Source organism: Hippocampus zosterae, chromosome 5 (assembly GCF_025434085.1).
Source record: "Hippocampus zosterae strain Florida chromosome 5, ASM2543408v3, whole genome shotgun sequence".
NCBI classification, from domain to species: Eukaryota; Metazoa; Chordata; class Actinopteri; order Syngnathiformes; family Syngnathidae; genus Hippocampus; species Hippocampus zosterae.
Genome location: NC_067455.1, coordinates 9,552,037 through 9,576,552, shown reverse-complemented (window position 1 = coordinate 9,576,552; position 24,516 = coordinate 9,552,037). Strand labels below are relative to the sequence as shown.

Sequence of the window (24,516 nt, the reverse complement as noted above, 5' to 3'; positions counted from 1 at the left end):
CATTTCAGAGCGTTTGTCGTATGTAGTCGACACACAAAAATGAGCTCCCACATCCATTAGTCTGTTTGAGTTTCAACTTGGCTTTCCATTACAAGCCAGGCAGTCATTAAATTTACATCACGCTGCTTTAAACACATCAACATGATGCAGCCAACCAAACAAAACAAACACAAAAAAAGAAAACCCAAAGTAATGAGTAGATGTGTGGCACGACGATAACTTGCGTTGTTCTCATTGAGAACTAATGAGCTGCATTTTTCTGTTGGCTTAATGTGTATGCTCGCTTGAAATATGCTGTTGCCGCCTTTTAGGAGGTGTGGGCCGCCTACTGGCAAACACCCATAACGGTTTAAAAATCAGTTGCATAAAACTGTATTCATTTCTTCCCCGCAGCCTGCCCTCGTAATTTTGCATCATTCTTCTTGGCTGCCCTGCTACCACTACGTGTATGTGGGTGTAAAATGTATTTAATAATTATATATATATATAAAATATTATAAAATATTATTTTTTGTCAAATCAGATTTCTTCATTTGTTGCCATGTCAATGTAATCTGCCCGAGGCCTTCACAATCAGGAGAGCTGGCCAATGCAATTGAAACGAAAAGAACCAATCAGATTTCAACTTTGTCCTCAGCTAGCTGGCCCACTATACCGTCAGCATTTTTACATCCTCCGACCGGTTGTTCATGTCGAATAACCTCACGCTAGTGATCTGTACCTTATCATACATTTAACAAGAACCATCTCTGGTGAGTAAGGCGTGGTCTTATTGAACTATTTTATGCCTTTGTCCAGTTAGTAGGTAAATAGAAATTCTCAACTGCTCAAGATGATGGAGGGAGGCGGCTGTTACATTTTGCTTTTGGCTAGTATCAATGTCTTGTATGATTAAAACATGACAGCGTTAGTAATAAGAGGTGGATTAAAGTCCCGGGACCAAACGCACGGGCCGCCAGCGCTTTACAGTATCATCAACAATTAGAGGATTTCATGCATTTCTACTTCCTGTTTGTTTGAGTCTTCTTTTGTCATTATTTTTTTTTCTTCACATTCTTTTTGAGCGGTTTTCTCGGCAACACAGGGTGAGCCTGTGCTGACGGCTCCTTCCCGAAAATCCTCCGAAGCTTCCACTCAAGTGGAAGTGGTGGGAATCATCCGAGATTCTTGGACTGTTTCCACCTCAATGGGTGCCTCCTGCGAGCACCCCAAAACAGAAGAGGAGTGAGAGAGTGCAGGAGTGCACTCCCCCGACGTACTGGGGGGCGTGTGAGCGTGCTTCTTTCTCCGCAGGGTTTCGATCCAGCTGGAGCTGTGTCTGGAGGCGAAACTGGCCAGAGCCAGAGACGACAGACGCATGTTCTTCCCAGAGGTGATCAACTCGCCGAATCCCTCCTGGTGAGCGAAGGCGTAGCCGGACCGCCGGGAACCGCCCCTCGCGCCCAGCCGGCCCTCTGAGACGCTGCCCGCTCTGCGCCAGTTGGATGCCACGCGACCGCCCGCTGGCCTGCGCTTCTTTTCACACATCAGCTGAGTGTGGCGGACCTAGAGAGAGGAAACCAAAGGTGTCATTTGTTAAACAATTGATGGGAAGACAACTTTGAAAAAACAAATCATCACATTAAATTGTAATCGCTATATTGAGTGAAAAAAAGGGAAAAAAACAGCCTTGACATTATTTTTCAAAATCGCTCATCCGTATTAAAGAGGCAAACTATTTTCAAACGGGCGCTTCATTTTATTTGCAGATTGGTACCATCAAACGTATGCAAAGACATCTTTTTCATACTTGAAATGTCTCATCAACTTTGTATGCATGTTTACATTCTTTCCTTTAAACGTTTTTCCTTTCGTTTTCTCCTCTCGAGAGACACCCACTTGCTATTTCAATGTTTTTCTTCCTGTCACAGAGGAATTTATCCCACACTACTTTTGCCGCATGCGTTCTCTTGGGGGGGGAATATGGCTTCTGCGTGTCAGTCATTGTGTCGTCTAAGTTTTGCTCAAATGATCTCAAAGTGCAACGAGATGTGGAAAATGTAACTAAAAGACCCCCCCAAATTCAAAACAATTACAATGTGCATTCGGTGACACTTATGTGGTGCGCGACAAAGTATATTTTTTGTCTATTTGAAATGAGCCTATTTTGAGGGGACATGTGTATCTTATGCATGTCAGCAACTAGAAACACAGGCTTACTGAGTGGTACCATAAACATATTTTTCCATCCTTTGGTCTGCTTTAAAAGGGGAAAAAAACACTACAGAAAGAGAGGATGTTCTTCACATCAAGCTTAGGGATCTAGATGAAGACACATTAATTACAAAGGCCACAAGCTGCATTAAAAGCCTCTTCTGTCATTACAGTACACTGATTTTGTCAATATTTGCAGCCTTTTTACAATGTGTGAGGTCAGTCACAGCTTTGCTCACCCATGAAAATGCACGGACGAGCTCAGAAAGGTTCTGCAGTTTATCACGGGTTGAGAAATTTGGAGTGGAATGCATGAAGCCACACTACTGAAGTGAGTGTTCTTGTTTTTCTCACCGTGTCTGAGAGCTGAGGTTTAAGGTCCAACTTGAGGAAGCGGAATGCCAAAACTGGAACTATACAGATTACCGTTGCCAGTGCAATCGTCAACCACACGACTGGTTGCAATAGTGTGCTCTGAGCACTGCCTGTACTCAAAAACACACAAACAAGCAATTGCTAAGCCTCAAATGGTAAATATGTACCGTAGAAAACACATGTTACAAAGTGGCGTTCCCCATGGCTCTCTCCTAAGTCCATTTTTCCCCCGGTATGCACACGGTCTTATAATGGGTCGTGTGGCTGTGTACAAAATCAAGCAATTACATTTAAGCTCATGTTCACTGAGTCAGCCATAATAAATGTCATTTGTTCTATTAGAATTTTCTCAACATAAAAAAAAATATATTTCTAACCGCTAACACTGACTGGAATTTGGAATTGTTCTCAACTCACTCTACGTTGACTTCGCAGTTCCAGGGGAGGAAAGCAACAGCCCCAAAGCATGATGCTGGTATGACTATGATTCACGGTCGATGTGGTATTCTTTTGATGATGAGCAGCGTCATATTTAGCTACCACAGATGCATTTGGGGCAAAAAGTTCAACCTTGGTTCAAAGTTTTGGGAAAAAAACAGTTAAGTCTCCCAAATGGAATATGTGTTACGGTCTGATGACACCAATGTTGAACCTTTTGACCGCAGACTGATGCAAAAACATTCAACACTTACTTTACAGATACTGATGAAAAAAAACCAACAACACATTTTTTTCAGGGGTTACGGTTTCTTTCTACTGTGTTTGTGGGTGGAACAGCAGTGTGGACCGACCTACAAAATGGAAGTGATTGGGGAAGCTACTGAAGAGTGTCTGACTGTGCACGGCAAACATGATGGTAAAGTAGCAGCCTAACGAGCCCCACACAAACACATGGTTGAAAATGGTCCAGAAGCCGGTGTCCAGTGAGATCTACATAATCCCAAACATACAAAAACAAGACAAGGATGGTTAGAACACACTTGATGATGACATATAGCTGGGGGCAGCACCCGCGTGGAAAATTCACACCATCGGCTTACCTGTACACTCACCACAATGACCAGCGCTGTTGCCGTGGTGACGGCAAAGGTCTGGTAGTCAGTGAGAGGCTCTCCATTGTTTTGCGAGGCGTCGGCTAGGATGGCGTAGGGGACGAAAAACAGCACTACTGATGTGTAGATGCCCTGGGCGATGCAGATGAAGAACACTTTCTTATTGAAGAGCAGATTGAATTGGCCAGGCTCGTAGAGCTTTGGATACTCCAGACTCCTTTGATCAGGCACGTCCTAAAATGCAAAGAGGCAAAAAGTGACGACAACAGACAGTTCAAAAAAATCAATAAGATTTTCTAAAACAGGTTGCAAATATAAGTCAGTGCTGCTGATAGTTTAGGCAAGCAGAGATGGCCTTGGTTGTATTTGCCGAAGCTCAAATTTGTATTTGCCGGTTACTACAGTGGACAGCTTATCATGTTATCAGGTTCCAGGGTGCATGACAGGGTTAATGTATTAATACCTGGTCAAATATGCCCATTGCGAGTACAGGCAGAGAAGTGTAGACAATGTTGTAGAGCGTGATGAAGAACTGATCATATACCGTCTGCAAGACAGAGATTGATACACGACAGTTGTTCTCGTTCCATGAGTTAAGACTTGCTTGCAAAACAGAAGCTTTCCGCTCTGACCTGAGCGGAGAAGCCGCAGAAGAAGCCGAACCAAAAGTGCACCATGGTGAAGGCAAAGTTCTTGTAGAAGAAATAGCACAGGAAGCGGCACATGCGTAGGTAGGACCATCGGCCGTGTACCAGCAGAAGACGCTGCAAGAAACGGAACTGGGAGAAGGAGTAGTCACTTGCCAGCACGGCCTGGATGCCCTCTTGTCCTGAGATACCGACACCGATATGAGCACCTGGAGGAGAGGATTTTGGATCAGCATGATTCTGGTACTTTTTTATATGTTTAAGGGTTGAAGGTTCAAAATGACAAGTCATTCCAGCATGCAAATGTGCACCAGTTTTTCAGAGAGGCCACTTGGCACTGTTGTCTACTGTCGTGTTGTCTATTTAAAGACAACACAAACTTTAAATAGTTATCACGATGACCAAAAATAAGACCTATGTGGAACCTTAATGCAAATTGTACCTTGAATGACAGAATGCACTGGAAATTTTAATTAGCGTATGTTTTTTACCGCCAAGTACGATTACACATGCATGTACATGCTGACAAAACAAAACAAAACAAATATGAGTGACGTAACACTTACAAAACAAAGTCGATTGCAAGAACACAACACATTGGGTTACTCGGTTATTGTTTACTTGTCATGGGGGCTTTTAGATGGTCAAAAAAAAACAAGTTCCCAGTACGATGAGGACATAACGTACACTGCAACATGTATTGCCACACAGTCTGCCTGGCTTTTCGTAACAGCGTGGTCAAAAAACACGTGCGTTACCGAGCCTCTGTTGAGCATGCGGTTGCCTAAAGGTGGACACCGGCACCTCAACTTCTCTTTTTCCTTCTTGTTCCCCGACTCCCTGTTACCGCTCTTCCTTCCAACTTACTCTTGATCATGCTGACGTCATTGGCTCCATCCCCAATGGCCAAGGTGACGGCCCTCTTGTATTTCTTTACCAGCTCCACCACCTGAGCCTTTTGCAGCGGCGTAACGCGGCAGCAAATCACCGCTTTGCACGCGCACGCCGTCGTGATGAACTCCTCCTCCATGTCAGCTTCCAGTGCGTGGGCCTTGTTGGACGACAGGAGAGAAGCCTTTGTTTAAATCTCTGCAGACCAGTGGTTCTCAAATCATAAATTAGTATGTTGTGTCATTTTTTGCGGTTTTATTGAAAACGATTGAACGTCATCTCTGTGATCCTGCTTTTTATGCCGACAGAAAGCGGGGCATGCTAGAGCCTATCCCAGCTGTCTTTGGATAGTTGGGACAAGAACAACCATCGCTCACACTCACACTTAGGGACAATTTAGAGTGTTCAATCAGCCTGCCAAGCATGCTTTTAGAATGTGGGAGGAAACCGGAGAAAACCCATGCAGGCCCAGGGAGGGCATGCAAACTCCACACAGGGAGGCCGGAGCCGGGATCGAACCCACGGCCTGTGCACTGTGAGGTCGACACACCTCCGGGCTGCCACTGTTACACTGTACATTAATTTAGAGTGCACGGGTGTACCTAATGATATGGCTTTTAAATGCCTACCAGGCTGTGGCCATTGATGATGAGGGCAAAATCTCCAGAGATGTTGTCCATGCGGTTGGAAGGAGGACATTGCGACTGCTTTCCTGCGCCTCCGAATTTCATGAAGCAGACCTCTCCACATCCCTCGACCACCTCCTCTCTCTCACTGTCTTTTGTTTGCGACAGCGCAATCATCTGTTCTCTCGCTCTCCTACAGAGGAAAGAAAACATCGGCTTGTCTGTGTCATAGAATGTCGAAAATGTAAATTCTTAAGTCTGACCTGAGTTCCTGCTTCACTCTCTGAACGCTGTGTCCACTGATGATAAAAACCTGAGTCATATCATCTGTCAGCATCTTGCACGAGTAACCAATATTGACAGCCGTCTCTGTGTGCGATAAAACAGGAACTTGAGCGGATCCTGGAACTTTCTTGAGAGAAATCACCGCTTGTGTCCCACCTTGCTTGTCTCCTGTAACGATCCACGTCTTAATGTTGGCCAGGGAGAGGAGAGCAATGGTCTCCGGGACACCTTCCTGCAGCTTGTCCTCTATAGCGGTACCTCCCAGCAGCTAAACACGCACATGTGCACATACACACACTGTGAGTTTTAACTTGACTTCAACAGGATTCAAAAGACTGCTCAATCTCAAAGTAATAAGCAAAAGTTGAATTGAGGTTGGTTGTTGCAGATGTTTCAACTTTAATCAAAAAGGCTTCTTCAGTTCTAAAATCTCGGTCTGCAGGCCTCCGATTTATGTCTGATTTGTAGGATTCTCCTATTAATCCAATAATGGTTGCATATTAGGTCACTTGCTCTATTGGTAAGTATTGCGTAATGTTTATCACTTTGGTTTTCGACTGGCTCCATGTTAGTCCAGCTGTCTGTCCGTCCGGCCATTCAAATGACACCCCAGTGAGAGTGCACCTTGGACGGGTTGTCATTAGTCAATTTGCTCACTCCGCACTCTTCAGTCCGAGCGGGAGTGAAAGTCAACGGTGTGAAGTGACAAAGATGAAAATGTGTCCGGTTGCAGGAGTGAGGCAAGTTCACTTTTTGCACAAAGTTGAAGTTCCCTTGAGCAGTTATGGCAAGAAACAGATGATGAGGCAAATAGCGAACTACACCATGGCCTGGCTACCAAAGAACTTTAGTGAGGCTAAGTGGACCATGACTCATCATACCTGCTACACATGAATGAAATGTTCAGTGTCTCGCTCAAGGAAACTGGAAAGTATCCATTTGAAAGACAAACACCCTGTAGTTCAGGGGTGGGCAATTATTTTTTGCATAGGGCCACATGAGAACCAGAAAATATTATGGCGGGCCGGATCAAAAGGGTGAACTAAATTCGACATAATATTAATTGGATTTCTTTATTTAAAAAGCAGTATTTTGCATTTTTGGCACATTTTTCAGACTTTAAGAGTACATTATTCCCTCGTATCGAACGGGATTTGCTTGATTTGGCGCTACTGCGGGCTTCCGTATCGTTTCCGTATCGCAACTTCAAGTAACTGTGCCACCTGGCATTGAAATGCCTGTCATTACAAGTCCAAATGAAATGAATGCAGTTGTTGACATCGAACCTTAATTGTGTACCAACCTTTGGCGGGCCGGATTAAAAAGACCAACGGGCCGGATTTGGCCCACGGGCCGTAGTTTATAATAATAATAATACATCACATTTGTAAGCGCCTTTCACAACACTCAAGGACACTGTACAGCCAAGACCAATAGTAAAACACAGATAAAATAATAAATAAATAAAGAAAGATTTAAGGCGGGTAGGCAAGTCTGAATAGGTGGGTTTTGAGCTGGGTTTTGAATAAGGAAAGAGAGTCAATATTACGAATGTTGGGAGGAAGTGAGTTCCAGAGTTTGGGGGCAGAGCGACTGAAGGCTCTGCACCCCATTGTACTGAGACGGGCAGAGGGTAGAAAAAGGTGGAGGGAGGATGAGGACCTGAGTGAGCGAGAGGGAATGGAGATTTGAAGAAGATCTGACAGATAGGGGGGCGCAAGGTTATGGATGGCTTTGAATGTATAGAGAAGTATTTTGAAGTTGATTCTAAGTTTGACAGGAAGCCAGTGGAGCTGTCGGAGGATGGGGGTGATATGATGGAAGGAGGGGGTTCTCGTGATGATCCGGGCTGCTGAATTCTGAACAAGTTGAAGTTTATGGAGGAATTTTTGATGGACACCGAAGAGGAGTGAGTTGCAGTAGTCAATACGGGAAGTGACGAGACTGTGAACAAGGATAGCGGTGGTGTGCGGAGTGAGTGAGGGACGGAGGCGGTTTATATTGCGAAGGTGGAAATGAGCGGACCGGGTAATGTTATTGATGTGGGAGTGAAAGGATAGTGAACTGTCAAGGATGACACCCAGACTCTTCACCTGGGGGGAAGGAGATATAGTGGCATTATCAATTGTGAGGGAGAAACTGTCGGCTTTGTTTAGAGTGGATTTGGTACCGACGAGTAGGAGTTCAGTTTTATTGCTGTTTAGCTTGAGGAAATTGTGGGTGAACCAAGATTTGATTTCTGAGAGACAGTGAGAGAGGGACGAGGGTGGGAGAGAAGCGTCGGGTTTGCTGGAGAGATAGAGCTGGGTGTCATCCGCAAAGCAGTGAAAGTGCAAGCCAAATTTGCGGAAAATGTTTCCGAGTGGAAGGAGGTAGACAATGAAGAGGAGCGGACCGAGGACAGAACCCTGGGGAACACCAGAAGAAACGGGGAGGGATTGTGAAGTAAAAGAATCAACTTGAATGAACTGAGAGCGGCCAGTGAGATATGAGTGGAACCAATGTAGAGGGGTGTTGGTGATGCCTATGGTAGAGAGTCGATTGAGGAGGATGGGGTGAGAGATTGTGTCGAAGGCTGCACTCAGGTCAAGGAGGATGAGGATGGAGATAAGGCCAGAGTCTGCTGCCATGAGAAGATCGTTTGTGATTTTTATGAGGGCTGTTTCAGTACTGTGACGGGGACGGAAGCCGGACTGGAATTGTTCATAAAGACTATTGTCGGTGAGGTGGGAGTGGATCTGAGAGGCGACAGTTTTCTCCAGAATTTTTGAGATGAAGGGAAGATGGGAAATGGGGCGTAGGTTATTGAAGTCATTGGGATCTGAACCAGTTTTTTTCAGGATTGGTGTGACAGCTGCAGTTTTGAAGAGCACAGGAACAATTCCAGTCGACAGAGAGGAATGGATAATGGCTGAGATGAAGGGAAGCAGAGAGGGTAGGCAGGATTTGACCAGAACTGTGGGGAGGGGATCAAGCTGACAGGAGGAAGTCTTGGATTTAATGATGAGGTCTGAAATTAATGAGAGATGGGGGAGTTCAAAAGAAGAGAACAGTTTGCAAGGGGTGAGAGGTTCAGATGAGGGGAAAGGTACAGAGGAGCCCAGATGCTGGTGGATTCTGTTGATTTTTTCATTGAAAAAGAGGAGAAGTGCATTGCAGGTGTCACGAGAGTAAAAGTGAGGTGGTAGGGAGTCAGGAGGTTGAGTGATTCTGTTCCAAAGGGAAAAGAGAGTCTTAGTATTTCCAGCATTGGAGCAGATGAGTCCGGAGTAGTAATGTGATTTTGCTTGAGAGATGGAATCCTTGTAGAGGGATAGCTGAGCTGCATAGATGTCCTTGTGAGCAGTGAGGCCGGTTTTCCTATAAAGTCTCTCAAGCTGCCGGGTTTGGGATTTCAAGGAACGTAGATGAGGGGTGAACCAAGGGGCAGACCGAGTAAAAAGGACAGAGCGGGACTTGACAGGGGCGAGCGTGTTGAGGATGCTGGTGAGACCAGAGTTGTATTGGAAAACCAAATCATCAGGAGTGGAGTCAATGTCCGGAGTCAGGGTGGTCAGCCATGCAGTGAGAGAGTCAATGTTAATGTCTTTAATATTACGGTAAACAATGGTCCGGGGTGATTTGGCAGTTGAGAGCTGGAGTGTAATGTTGAATGAGATAAGGAAGTGGTCCGTTATTGGAAGTTCGTCAGCAGTACAGTTGGAGGGGGAAATACCAGAGCAGCAGATCAGATCCAGGGTGTGACCTTTAATGTGTGTGGGAAAATCTACAAATTGATCAAAACCAAGACTGTTAATTGAAGAAGTGAAGTCAATGGTGAGAGGAAGAGCAGTGTTGTCCATATGTATATTAAAATCTCCCAGGATTATTACATTTGGTGACAGAGAGGAGAGATGGGTGAGGACGGTAGACACTTCATTTAAAAAGTCGCGGTGGGGTTTGGGGGAGCGGTACACTGTGGCAATAATCGTGGGGATAGGTCCGGATATTTGACAGGCAAGGCATTCAAAGGAGGAAAGTGGCGGGAGAGAAACCGAAAGTACTTTCCACTTCTCGCGGTATACTATCGCGAGACCTCCTCCGCGACCAGAATCGCGGGGCTTGGAAATGTAAACAAATCCCGGGGGAGTGGAATCGTTCAACTGTGAGAAGTCCCCGGGAGTTTGCCAGGTTTCATTCAAGCAGAGAATGTCAAGCTTACGGTCCGTGAGGATATCTTGAATGAGATTACCCTTCCCAGTAAGCGAACGGATGTTAAGTAGCCCGAAGTTGACGGCGGCAGTCTCGCTGCTGCGGGGGCCGTTAGCCGACCTAGCCAAGCCGGCTAACGCACGATAGTCGACGGATCGGCCGGCGTTTCTGGATGGCCGACGGGAGGAAGACCAGAAGGAGACGATGGTGTTGGATCGGTTGAGGCAGAAGCCCCGACGAGACCCACGATGAATATATTTCCGGGAAGGAAAGCGAACGATGTCCGGGAGCCGGTGTAGAGCAGGAGGAGGGCCCAGCCATTGGAAGCGGAGCCGAAGGAGCTCGGCCAACGAGTACTGGAGCAGACCCTTGACAGGTCGATGGAGGAGCGACAGGTTGACAGGTAGGACGCTGAGACGCCGGGACGAAACAGTCGAAGATAGTTGAGAGTGCGAGACAGGCCTGAATGGGGGCTGGGTGGAATGACTGTGAGATGATGATCGTGATTCCATGCGAAACAGTAAAACAGTCGAGCGTAAAAACACCGTAAAACACAAAAGTTTGTGGGAGAGCAGCGGCAGCCAAAAACGCGCCAGCGTTCACTCTACCCGGAAGTTTACCCACAACCGCTGTAGTCGTACTCGATTCATATCAGATTGGCACAAAAGTCTAACCGAGTGGACTGACCGTCATGTCTTGTTCTATTTGCTCATAGGCAGCTGACAACAAGTCTTCTTCTTTGTCAGCACATTGGTGGCTCTCTGACCACATGTCCCATTGCTCCTCTGTCAGGTCCCGGTAGGCCAGAGCCAGTGTCCGCAGCCCATCAGCGGCATACTCCTGTAGTAAAAAAAAAAAAACTGGCAAAATCTGAATACACTGGCACGAAGGACACTTGAAACTATGTTTGCATTGGCGGTTTTGCCATTGTGACAGTAGATGGCAGCATAGGTACACGTTGACTGAACCTGTGGTTGGCGACTCACATTGAGGTGGTCTGAGGTGATATTGATCAGGTCCTGCTTACATGGGCGGAGCCTTTCCAACAACACAGTGTCAGCACCTTTGCAGTACAGCCGGATCCTGCCCTCGGGGTTACGGACTGACAAACAAACAACCGAACAAAAACATTGAGGATCATCATGCTTCGTTTTGTCTATCCAATCCATCCATCCGTCCCACCAATGACAGACATCCTCTTGCGTGCGTTGTTAAAGTCCAGGATGGCAAGGAGGGTATAGGTGACGGTTCGCCCCATCTCAGTGGTGGTGATGGTCCCCAGCGTTCGAGAGCGAAATACAAATCCAAAATTTCTTGCAGCTGTCACAAGAGCACTTTCGTCTGGAGACTGGGCTTTGTAGACCAGCTCTCCTGGACACATACAAACTCAAAGGGTAAAATGTCATGGATCACTTAGATTCATCGTGTTTCGTCCTGGGTCCTCACCCTCGCTCTTCTCCTCACTCATGACGGTGTGGCAGAGGGAGAGCAGACGGAAAAACTCTTGAGTGTGAGAATCTCCCACTTTGACCGACTCCAGCAGCGTGTCATCATAGAAACAGAAGTCTGGGTCTGCTAGGAGATTGAAAGGAGTGAAGTCCAACCTCTGGAAGAAAATATTATTGAGAGTCATATGTGCATTTTTTACGTTTAGGGACTTTTTACGTGCTGGACATTTTTTGGTGGGGATACTGACCTTTGGATGCGGCCCCAATGGATTTGCTACCTCCCCTAAAAGTGACACAAATGTGATATGAAATTGAATGTACTATTTTATTTTTAAGTATAATGGAGAATTGTTGGCTTGATGTTATGGTAAAATTTGACCACAAAAAGTCATATACTGTATACGGTAGAATGCATTTTGCATGTCTGTGCGTCAACTCACCATAACTGTGCCCATTGATGGAGCACTTTTTAAAGCTCATGATGTTCTGTGTGAGTGTCCCAGTCTTGTCACTGAAGATGTACTCAACCTGAATGAAATAATTTCTGTTTGAAAATAACTAAAATGTTGCAGAATATTAATTGGGTCAAACACCAGAGCATTCAAAGAATAATGTCAAACATCAAACATTGACTCCCTCCACACTAGTACTACACTCTGCTTTGCTGCGGAAGCCCACCTGGCCCAGCTCCTCACTCAGTGTGGTGGTCCGGGCCTCGGCTGCTGTGTTGCACTTGGAGCAGAACATGAGCTGGTCCCAGTTGATGAAGTAGCTGTGGCCCAGTCTGATCACCTCCACACTGTTATGCACACAAAAAAAACATACAAATGTGATTGATTGTATTTTGCTTTTCTTATGTAAAATTATTACTTTCTTTTAAAATGTATTTTTTACTCATAATATTACAGCTTCATTCGCATATACAATTGCAACTTAGTCAGAAAATTAAGATTGAAATTTTGCAAAGTACAACACAGTAGGAACATTACGTTTGAGTAAAATTACTATGTACTTGAGAGCTTTTTCTTCTAATGCAATGGACCTCAGCATGGCGAATGGGGTATCGGCAAAGAGTTGACTTATAGCTCGGAGGGAAGGGCTGCGCCACTGTGGGAGTGGTCACAACCAACTTCAGTCAGGGCCAATCAAAGTAGCTACGCTCTTTCATCTGATTGTGGCATATTCGTGTGTTTTCGTACTTGAGCTACTAACTCATCAAACTCTGACCTTATTCTTGAAAAATGATGACATACCATTGTCCTTTAGTATTAGGACTTTTTGATTCCAAAATCAAGCATTATTATTTAAATGTTAATTTGTTGACATTATCTAACATGTAGGCTTTTACTCACCTGACATACAGCGAGATGGGCACCACTGTATTGAGGATGATCACATAGGACCAGAAAGTGAGGACAGCGGAGAAGAGGAAACCATCCACGGGAGGATCCCAAGGTAGGTAATGTTGAAACAGCGTGCCCACCTCTCGCTCCCACACTGCATTGCCCACAGCCAAAACGATACCCATGCACACCAGGAAACCAAAAATCTGACAAGGAGAAAAATGAATGCCTTCAGACATGACACTAAATCCACTGAGATCATGTCCTCCAATAGCTGTCGGCCATGAAAGTGAGAAGGTGTCTCACCCAGAGGACCAAAGTGTTCATCAGACGGTCGATGCTGGTACGCTTGAATTTAGTACGACCGCTGTTCTGCATCAGCTTGGTGTCTGGGCCTGGAAAGCAAACACATAATATCGGACAAGCGATTCAATACTATCAATCAGTTTCGTATTGTACAAAAGGTAGTTCTGTTATTAGAAGAACAGGTCTCCTGACACAATTTTAATCAGGAGGGAATGTATTGACCACCATCCTAGCTGCGGCGTTACTTATTTTGCTAACTAGCTAACTAATTAGCTAAAACCAATTTTATATTTAGTTAAATAGCTGTCTAGCAAGCATGTGGCCTTTTATAATAATTATAAAACATAAATATAAAATAATTATAAAACAAGCTATATTTCTTCTCTGACTGTCTTGCTTGTTAGCTTTTGATTAAGCACATTAGTTGTCTACTTCACTAGTTAGCTTGGGAGCTTATTATGTTTTGCTAATTAATTCCTCAACAGAATGTATTCTTATGACTAAGGTAGGAAGTTAAATGACCACTTAGCTCATTAGTTAGTTAACTACTTAGTTAAATTGTTATTTAACATGACTGCAAAAACTATTGAACTGATGAATGTTCATTAGCTAATTAGCTAGACAGTTACCTAGTTTGTATTTGCATTTGAGCTTGTTTTCTAGTATTAGCGAGTTGTATTCTAATCGCATACTTATTATCTTCTTATGTAGCCTTGTTATCTTCTTTTGTAATAATAATAATAATAATGATACATTTTATTGGAAAGCGCTTTTCATCATACTCAGACACTTTTCAAGAGCTTGAAACGCAGAATAAAAATGTACACTTAAAAGACATACATGATTTACAAACAACACATTTAGATGAACAAAAAAAGCAAAAATGGGTAAAAGAGATTAAAAGTTCAAAGCATTGCGGAACAGGTGAGTGTAAGTGATGATTTAAAGGATTTGGAGGTCAGTACAGTTGCGGATATGTTGTGGTAGAGTGTTCCAGAGGGTGGGGGCAGCGACAGAGAGCATATGTAGTTATGTAGCATAACTAATGTAGCATAACTGCACAAACAGTCAACCGATTCCCATTTCCACAACCCAAGGGAATAAACGAATATTTTCAAGTCGTTTAAAATGTGCTGTGGCAAATGGTCGGACATTTTCCATAAGTGAGTTTGTACAGGACTTCGTCAACAAAACAGTCACAAACTAGTACACTTAATCCCTATTTATCGCTAGGAATATGTTTAATTCAACCATATTTAAATGCCGTTTCAGCACATGTAGTACATTTTTAGGACTTCACTCAAACAATACAATTTGCAAGCATAAAATGTGAAGTATAGTGGCTGCTCGTTTGTTGTGCTGATCAAATCACTAAAAACCGCAGACTTCTGTGATAAAATGGGTGGGGGTAGGTCATATAGTGGGGCCACAGTCGTGAAGCCTGAACTCTGTATTGACCTTTTGAATCTTGTCTGAACATACAGATTGAGTACATGCCCAGAAACATGTTTCTACCTGCAAAGATGACCAAGCCGTAGCAGGCCTCCGTGTTGCGGAGGACACACCCTCGGAGAAGCATGTTCTGGTTGGTCAAAGTATACTTTTTCTCCCGCCAGTACAACATCCCCCTAAAACGATCCAGCTTATTGTTGGGGGGCTCACAGACCACCTCACCTTCACACAGAGAGATGAACATCATAGTTGAAAGGAGGGCGGGGGGACACATACATAAAAAGTCAGCTCAAAAGTCACCATTAAACTGAGCCAAGTTGTTGGGGTCCCCCAGTTCGGATGTCACAGAGACAGACTGGCGCACCTTCATGTTGGTCTCTCTGTAAGATATTTAACACTTCATAAAATGAATTATTGTATGTGCAGCTGACCGACAAGTTGCAGTGCGCTTACTGACCCGTCCAGTTCGGCTGTCTCGATGTAACAGAGACCATGAGGTTCACTGCTGGACAAAAGCAGCAAGTCGGCCTGCAAACAGAGGCGGATGTACAGAAATAAAACAGTAAATCAATCAAGGACATAACTTTTTTTTTTTCATTGTCAATTAAGTAGCAATTTAATCAATGTCCATTATTTTGATTTAGTGAGAACAGTCCTACGGGCACACATTTGAATCTCATGAGATTATACAGTTACTTACTGCCACAAATTGATTGTTCTCCAATTTGATGATGTCACCTACTCGGACATTCATCCACTTTTCATTCTGAAGCCTGAAACAGCAAAATAAAATGCTTAAATAATATAAAATGTGGAAATGTGTATTACCTTTCAGCTGGTATGTTTTTGACAGAAAAAAACGGTGTCCCGAAGGTCTGGACCCTTTCATGCTGCACAATATGACTTACTTCTACACATCACCATGATTTAAAACACGCATTAGCAACACATTAAACATTCAAGACTCTCAAAGCTGGCCTTTTCGAGAGGGGAAGTAAAATTGAAATACTCAGATCACGGCATGTGTTGTCTGTGTCCAATGGAGGTTATACATGTAAAAAAATATCTCCATGTTGACAACTTACGAGCCACGGATCAGCACTCGAGACTGACGGTTGTTCACTTGGTTGTCACTCCTGTGGCGAAACTAAAAAGCACCACCAAAGAAGAAGACAAATGTTAGCGTTTCACCCCAAAGGTCTTTAAGAAATGTTTTTCAGTGTGAAGTTAAAGCAAGACGGAGTTGTCCACACGTAGTCATCCGTTGCGTCCTTCACAGCGGTGATGCTCAGCACCAGAGCTAAAGGCACGATGGTGGTGAACCACGACAGGGAGGAGATCTGAGGGATCAACTGGATCATAGAGAGCATACACCTCTGCGTTAGAATGAATGAGGAAACGCAATTTGGCAAACTTTGAACAGTGCATTTGAGTGGTGGTGAGAGTGTTTTGGCAGTGTGCGTGTGAATGCGTTTTAATCGTATAAGTATGCGAAAAAAAATAACAGTGTCGGTGACTTTCGGGGTTATGCATGTAAGAGTTTTTCAGTAGTGTACTAGCAACAAAAAAACCCCCCAAAAAAGTCATTTATTTGTGTGAGAGTGCTTCAGTTGTCTACAGGAGTGAAAAAATTCAGTATGTATGAGAGCATTTTGGTCGTCACTGTTTGTGTGTTTGACTAGTATATATATAATAGTTTGTCCGGGGAGTTCCATTTGTGCATGAGAGTATTTCAGTTGTGAATGTGAGGGAGAAAAAAAATCTGTAGAATGTGTGAGAGCGTTTTAGTCGTGTGTACGTGTGTGCGAGTGTTTCAATGTTGTGTGTGTGAGCGTTCCAGTAGTGTGGTGTGAAAGCAAAACAAATTACACTTGTGTGTGTATGTGTGAAACTATTTCAACAGTGTGTGTGTGTGTGTGTGTGTGTGTGTGCGTGTGTGTGTGTGTGAAAGCATTTCAGTAGTGTGTGAGACCTTTTCAGTGGTGAACATGAGCAAAGAATTCTGGTATTAGTGTGAGTGTGATATTTCAATTGCCTGCGAGAGTTTCGGTAGCGTGTTAGCGCATTTCCATAGTTTATGTGAGAGCATTCCAATAGAGAATGGAAAGCAAAGAAACATTCTGTTGTGCATGAGAGAGCATATTAGGAGTGTGTCTGTGTTTCAGTAGTTTATAGAAGCGAAACAATTTTCACCAGAATGTGAGGGTATTTTAGTCATGTGTGCGGGATAGCTTTTCAGTCATGTGAAATGAGGTAAAAAATTGCTTTACTGGTCTTTGAAAACATTCCAGTAGTGTGTTTGTGTATGTAAACCGAAAGAAATCAGTAGCGAGAGCGTATCAGTAGTGGATATGAGAGCAATTAGAGTGCGAGATTATTATGACCCTCATATCAAACGGCGCTCTTTACGGTCATGACTCGAAGAGCAAAATCAGTAGCCTGGGAAAACCTCCACGGGGTTTCTGCAATGAGCAGCAGGCAGCGGATGTTTAGTGTGACCCACTCCTCCTTCTTGGCTGCCGCTCACCTGAAGTATGAGCAGGAAGAGGAAGTAGGTGTTGGCCACTTCCTGAAACTGCTCGAACAGGTTGATGGGCAGGAAGGTGAGCACGTTGTACTTGGATGTGGTGATGCAGTTACTCTTGTTGTATTTTAAAGGCGCACAAGGAAAGGACACACACAGATCAAATCCTGTATAGCACAGCATAATGTTGTGTAGCAGGGAGAGAGAGAACGAGAACTTACAGCATAGTGCAATTTTTCATTGTACTCTCTGTCATTGGCCCTGACCCTTCTCTCCTCCTCTGCGGAAACACACCAGACACATTGTGCAATGTAAACATACAAATATTATTAAACACATGACAAGCTCATTTACACATGTAGACAAACAACCATAACCGTTTTAGAAAGAACCACCTTATAATCCTGGACATTTAGTTGCATTTCGTCCAAAACGTGCCATGATACTCATGATGCCGAGATTTTTACGGATTAGATCAGCGTCCTTAAATATTGATGAGAGCGCTTTTGAACTGAAATGACTCTGCAGAGCGCCGCCAAGATGCAAGCGCTTTACCTGTGTTGCTCAGAGGATAGGAGAGAATTCTCAGCACAGATTTCACTGATGACAACATGAGATGCAACGAGGAGGCCACAGGAAGAGTCGGCACAACTAACGTGATTAACGAGCAATCCCATGCTCACACATTAATAAATGCACTGCAGTTTTCGCCGTTTGTTCAGGCTTGACTCATAACCTGATGTCATTATCCCCGCCTGGCACGTGTCATTCAATCACAACTTATAATAGATTTGCCCTAGCAGTTCTGAAATATTATTTAGATGTGCCAATGATGACAAATTGTGGATTGATGACTGTTGCGGGAGTGGATGGATGTAGGGATGGACGAAGACAAAGATGGGTGATGGGTAGCATGGAGGAATGGCTAGGTGAGTTCGTGGATGGATGGAAGAATGGATGAGTAGATGATGGAAGGATGGATGGATGAATGTTAGTTGACAGATGTGTGGCTGGCTGGCTGGATGGATGACGATGGATGGATGGATAGATGGGTTGATGTGTGGAAGGAAGGATTGATAATGATGATAGTTGATGGATGGTAGCTGGTAGATGGAAGGATGGATGAATCAATGGGTGTGTGACAGAGAGATGGATGAAGAGATGGATGGCTGATGGACGGGTGGACGGATGATGACAAATGGATGGATGGATGATGGGCATATTGATGAATGAATGGGGGATAAATGGATGGATGGTAGTTCATAGATTTGTGGCTAGATGGATGGATGATTATATGACAGATGGATGGATGGTGATGACAGGTTGATGGACAGATGGATGGATGGATGGATGAATAGGTGTGACAGATCAAATAGTATACAGTTTCTTGGAAATAATATATGACCTTGGATAATGAGCCACATGATGTTTCACCATTTCTGAAGACAAACACTTTCTTCTTTGACTCTTCTGTTCTCCAAATTACAAAACAATGACACACAGTCATACAAAAACGATTTTTCTAAAACATTGGTCCCGGCTCCATTTTCCCCGTAGCTCAGAGTTCCAAGTAAGCAGATGTCGACCCTCTTCCCGTCAGGTGCTAGCACCCCTTTCGAAACTGAGCGGTCACTTGAATGCATCTTGAGCAAACTGCCCATTAAGTGTTTAATACTGTACATCTGACAGCAGCGAAGGCATTAGGAGCCCCGACGCTGACTGCGATGTGAGAAGACGCGCGTAGAAATCCATAACGCTCCATTACAGACAAACTGACAGCTGACTCGGGAGACATAAGCGAGTCTATGAGTATCGATTCAAGATGAAAGACCCGATATCTAGAATGTCACGGAGTATGACAAATTTTGATCCCAATTGCAGTCGAGTGGCATTTTTATACGGAAAGAAATTTTGTGGGGCTCCAAACCACTTAACTGGGCTCCGAAACAATAGCAAAGTAGAATGCTAACGATTTCAGGAAGTCAGTCAGACAAAACGCGAAGGTGAACCACTCCAAAAAGAGCACCGTACGCTCATTCATCATTGAATTACGACTTTCTATTAAATATTAATTTCATATTGGGAGGGACTTTAACCCTTTCGGGGATAGCGCTTACTGCAGTGGACAGCTTATCATGTTATCAGGTTACAGGGTGCATGAAAGGGTTGAAAATGCTAGCTGTTGATTTGTTTGACGCGGAATAGCTTTTCAGTCCTCTTGGAATTTTAGAATCCTCCAATGCTGCATCTTGGGATATTTTCACTTTGGGGTGTCCTCAAGTTTGTTGCCAGTGGTTCAGGCTGAGCTTTAACAGAAACACACAACGACTTCCATCATTGGCTTCCTGCTGCTTTTTTTGTGAGCGTCCAGAGGTTGGAGGAAGGGTCACATTGTTGCGATGTGTTCAAGCTGACGAATGAAGATGATGATGATGATGATGATGATGAGGCAAGCGATGTCACAGCTAAGCGAGCCCGGCGCCTTCAAATTGATCAGCGTCTCAGTCAGCAGTGGCAAAAGGCAAGGTCGTTGACATTAATACCACTGCCGCACACATCGCACAGAAAGCGGACCAAAGCTATCATCATCACGTCACTTCTTGACTCCAGCCTGTTCATGATGTGGCAATGCGCTGCAGTCTTTTCTTTTCACGATTTTACAACAAGCAAATGACCAAGGCAACCAAAGGTCTCTTTGCTGAGGGGGATCAAGTTGCGCAGTGGCTCAACCGGGCGCCACCGTGATGGACCATCAGGAATTCCGTGTGGCACTTCATAAATTATTTTTGCTTTGTGTTATACAGTGCCATGGCAGCAGCTATCGAATATTTTGATGTTTGGGTATCCTACTAAAAATTGAGATTGATTCTGTTATAAAAATATTTTCAGAACTTACAATAATTACGTACTGCATTGACGTACAATGCATTCGATTGTGCAAGGGTGGCCTTTTAAATTTTGCAAAATGAAAATGTATATTTTTGAATACATCTAATTAGCCACAAAAAAAGTACCGTATTTCCCGCACTATAAGGTGCTTTGGAGTATAAGGCACACCTTCAATGAATGGCTTATTTTAAAACTGTTTTCCTATTATTCCATTATAAGCTGCATAGAAGCTACATTAGTGGCTGTGGTTGCATAATGCATCCAGTAGATGGAGCTACGCTAAAGGCAATACAATACAATACAGCTTTATTTATATAGTGCTTTCACAACCGCTGCAGCTGTGAAAAGCACCTTCCAGAACCTTTAAAATAATACAACCAAGAAATCAGAATATTGATCCATATATAAAGTGCATCGGATTGTAAGGCGTCCAATGCTTTTGGGTGCGCCTTATTGTGCGAAAAATACGGTACTTTGATGTCATGGACAATTGGTTCTAATAAAAGAGCCTTTGCCCCCCATTCGTCCATTAAATTGAGGTTCCACTGCTGTATGTACGGAATAGTTGTCCACACACAGCTGATATTATGGCTTTAGTCGACTGCTCTATACATAGATAGATGTGTGAAGGCATGTGTTGTTCCAGTTGCTCGCCGCCCTACTGAGGACACACATTATGGAATATTTATTGCCATGGATTGTCTAGGGCTTACCTGGAGGAGGTTTCTTTGTAAACATCTCCACACTGCTGCCTCCTTGCTACTGCAATGGCCCATGAGAGTGTCTACAAAAGAAACACAGAACTTGCCGATGAGTTGATCGTTTGACTCAGGGAAATATTTAAAAACATGGAAGGCTGTTGCAGAGATTCAAACCCAGAACCTCAGAATTCTGAGGCAGACGTGCTAGCTCATAGGACACCGTACCGCACAGGAGGACGTCTCGTCGGCTCTTCTGTCGAACTGATACTCACGCCGTGGCAGACGAGCCTTTAATCAATACTGCTGAGGGAGAGAGAGATTTTCAGCTCCAGTTTCTTCTCTTGCCCGTGTCACTCTTTCGCTTCTCAGTTTGTCTTCATGTCCTCTCTGTTTGCTTTCGCAACATGGAGAAAATCCAAGCTCCTTTAGTAATACTAGAGGATAGAAATGTTAAATGTCAGACATCAGGTTCAGAAATGAAAAGAAATTAAGAGAGCGAAGGTAAATGAACTGCTACCAGCGAATTTGAAGTTTGCAATCACTTGGAACAGGCCGTGTGAAAAATACAAATGCTGCTTCGTCATATCAAGGTAAAGACACGGTCTGATCAGAACAAAAAGTCTTAAACTTAATAATAAATGTTTGCCACTGCAAATTTATAGTGACAACTGCAACGATTCTTGACAAATTTTGTGTTGGCACAGTTTTTTGTGTCTGATTGGGGCTCATCTCACAAGATTTGCCATTTTGCCAATTTCATCCATCACACTTTTGAATGAATGCATTCGATTGTGCAGGGGTGGCCTTTTAAATTTTGCAAAATGAAAATGTATATTTTTGAATACATCTAATTAGATGTCTAATCTCAAAATAACAATTGTGAAGTTAAGGCCTAAATCATTTAGCATTTATCTTTTGTGAAGTAATCTCATTACCACAAAGACTTCACTCCAGTTCCTTTCTGCTCAGATGTGTGTGCTGCAATAATGACCTTCCAGTTGTTTCTGCACGGCCCACAGGCGCGCGCGCGCACACACATATACACACAAACCCATATCCTTCCATTTCCATTTATATGGGAAATGGACTTTGTGTTGTACAGCACTTTCTTTATATTCAAGCAACCCAAAGTGCATTAACATGGTCCCCCTCATTCATCTACTGGTGACGCAGGTCCAGGAGCAAAATGGGGGTTTAATATCTTGCTCAAGGGCACTTTGAACTATTGGTCATAGGTGCTCGCTCAGATTTGAATCCATAATCTGTGGGACGCGAGATGTGCCATACTGTAATACATACAGTAGCTGTAATTGAATATACAGATATGTATTTTTTAAAAAAAAGACAAAACATCAAATAATGCATTCAAGTGGGCTATCAAATAGAGCGAAATACATTTACAATATCAAATTTTAAGAAGATGAAGTGAAATGAAAAAAAAATACACAGTTACAATACAAAATGAAATGGAAAATCCAACATACAATGAAATAATAAATTACAGTACATAAAAAAATACAATTAAGTAAATGTAAATACCAAATTAAGGGAAATAAGTTAAATATACAACACGAGTGATAATAAGTAAATATGTTATTATCTTTAAAAATAAATATACTTGGTAAAATGTACCAGGCTAGGGGCTTTAATAAAAGCTCCAGAGGGGGAACAACAGCCATTTTTTTGGGGGGTGATTGTGAATGAAAACTTTAAAATACTACAATTTTCAAAAGGCCCGATGTGTATGCGGGGTTTGGTGAGTTTCCATGCATGTTTAGGCCCTCAAAATGTAATTTCTCGTGTATAGCAATCGTAATGAAGGAAAAAAAGAATGATTTCTTCAATTAATCAATTCAACTCAAAACACAGACCATGCAGGGGTCGCTGCCCAGGCCTTAATTAAATGAAATACATATTTTAGGGTTAAAACACTCCAACACTGATGCTATTCATTAGCATTTGGCTAAATTAATTGATCGAAAGCAGGTTAGTGGTTGTTTTAAATCCACAATGTGTAATTCTCTTTGTTTTATGTTTAGTTTGACAGCCTCTTCTTTGAAGAATTGTCTACTGTTGTGAAGTGGTGTTCACTCTACAAAGCTCATATCTTCAATTTTTGCTCTCAGGTCAAAGCAAAAAAAAGAAATCGTGGGATCAACAGCAAGCAATGTCAGGTCACTTTTATCTCAAGGCAGCACTGTATCCGCATCGATGTGTCAGTCTTGTGTCACTTCTAGCCGGATAACGTCTTTTGTATTAAAGTGAAAAAAAAAGATGGTTATTAAAACAAACCCAACAAAGTATTAATTGGTATTACTATCAAGCAAATCATGCAGCAGCAATAATGGACACACGCGCACAAATACACACAGTGGTGCCGAGTCCAGCAACAACATAAAAAAGTAGAACAAGGCTGAACGGGAAAACGTGACTGACTGAATCAAACGTACCTCCTCAAAATTGGCTACAGTGAAATGTTTCCAGTGGAGGCATCCGCGCTTTTCCTCACTCTGCCCGAGGTCACCAAGGAGGTTGGTAGTTGTTGATGCCGGATGAGGATGAGGATAATGGAGAATGGGAGGGGGCTAGGGAGAAAGCTGCATCCTTTTCCATTTTCCTACTTGTTTGAGAAAAGTCATCCGTGATGTTGCTCTGCTTCACTTTAGTTTATCTAAACTTCCTTTTCCTTGTAGTTTATTCTTCGTACATGTTTATTTACACATGATTTGAGTTTGGTTTTTTAAATCCACTTTCCACTTGAAATGTCCTATTTAGTGGCGCCCTCTATTGTTTCATCAGCATAATGGAAGTGATACAGTGATATAACTTTGCTTTAAAAGATGTGGGTGGGGCGGGGTGGGAAAATTTTGTTGTGGTACACACCCCTGAGTATTATTTTAATGCGTCAATCTGGTGTCCTCTGAAGGTTGTATCATGCAGGCTCCCCCTAGTGGTTCGTGAAAGAATAACTGAATTCAATGTTCCAACTCGCAAAGGGTCACACGGGCTCGTCACTCCCCCAGGGCTCCTTGTGGGTTGCAGGCCAAGGGAGGATAAACAATAGGAACCATTTTGGACGGATTCATTACATGAGAATATGCGGTCTTGCGTTAATTTAATATAGTTAAAAGTACCTGATGGAAGGTTCCCAGAAAACTTTTCAACATTACTATCCACCCATCCATCCATTTTCAACACCTCTTATCCTGAACAGGATCACTGGGAGTTGCTGGAGCCTATCCCAGCTGACCTTGGGTGAAAGGCAGGCTACACCCTGAACTGGTCGCCAGTCAGTCACAGGGCACATGTAGAGACAAATGACCATTCACACCGTCACTGAATGGGAACCGATCCCACACCGCCCGCACACAAGTCCGGCGTGTGTACCACAACACCATCAGTGACATTATTAATGATACAATTTCCAAACAAATCTAGAATTAAAATATTTCATAAAACGTATAAAGTGGTATTCGATAAAATACATTTCATTAAATATTATTAGACAAATCTAATTTCACTTTTTTAAAATCGTTTAATAAAGGAATTTTACAATTTGCTAAAATATTTAAAATAATCAAATAATTTCATAT

General features: G+C 43.2%; 1 protein-coding gene across 8 annotated transcripts; it reads right to left on the bottom strand.

The window, feature by feature from the left end:
- Window positions 1-491: 491 nt before the first annotated feature.
- atp8b2 (ATPase phospholipid transporting 8B2) lies at window positions 492-24,383 on the bottom strand. 8 transcript variants are annotated; one of them, XM_052066164.1, is made up of 30 exons: window positions 23,374-24,382; window positions 21,149-21,346; window positions 20,936-21,006; window positions 17,555-17,613; window positions 17,337-17,448; window positions 16,063-16,161; window positions 15,895-15,956; window positions 15,510-15,582; window positions 15,267-15,337; window positions 15,110-15,189; window positions 14,873-15,031; window positions 13,358-13,446; window positions 13,061-13,257; window positions 12,387-12,507; window positions 12,149-12,236; window positions 11,957-11,991; window positions 11,707-11,866; window positions 11,443-11,631; window positions 11,247-11,362; window positions 10,948-11,100; window positions 6,226-6,337; window positions 6,048-6,153; window positions 5,788-5,977; window positions 5,135-5,318; window positions 4,253-4,476; window positions 4,084-4,167; window positions 3,609-3,854; window positions 3,360-3,498; window positions 2,548-2,678; window positions 492-1,545 (listed from the first exon to the last, which is right to left on the bottom strand). In XM_052066164.1, exons 3-30 carry the CDS (start codon window positions 20,996-20,998, stop codon window positions 1,135-1,137), a joined length of 3,753 nt encoding a protein of 1,250 aa, XP_051922124.1. In that variant the 5' UTR covers window positions 20,999-21,006; window positions 21,149-21,346; window positions 23,374-24,382; the 3' UTR covers window positions 492-1,134. The 8 variants fall into 8 exon arrangements, with proteins under 8 accessions (XP_051922124.1, XP_051922123.1, XP_051922122.1 ...); XM_052066163.1 differs by having other exon boundaries at window positions 21,196-21,346; XM_052066162.1 differs by having other exon boundaries at window positions 21,196-21,317.
- Window positions 24,384-24,516: the final 133 nt, after the last annotated feature.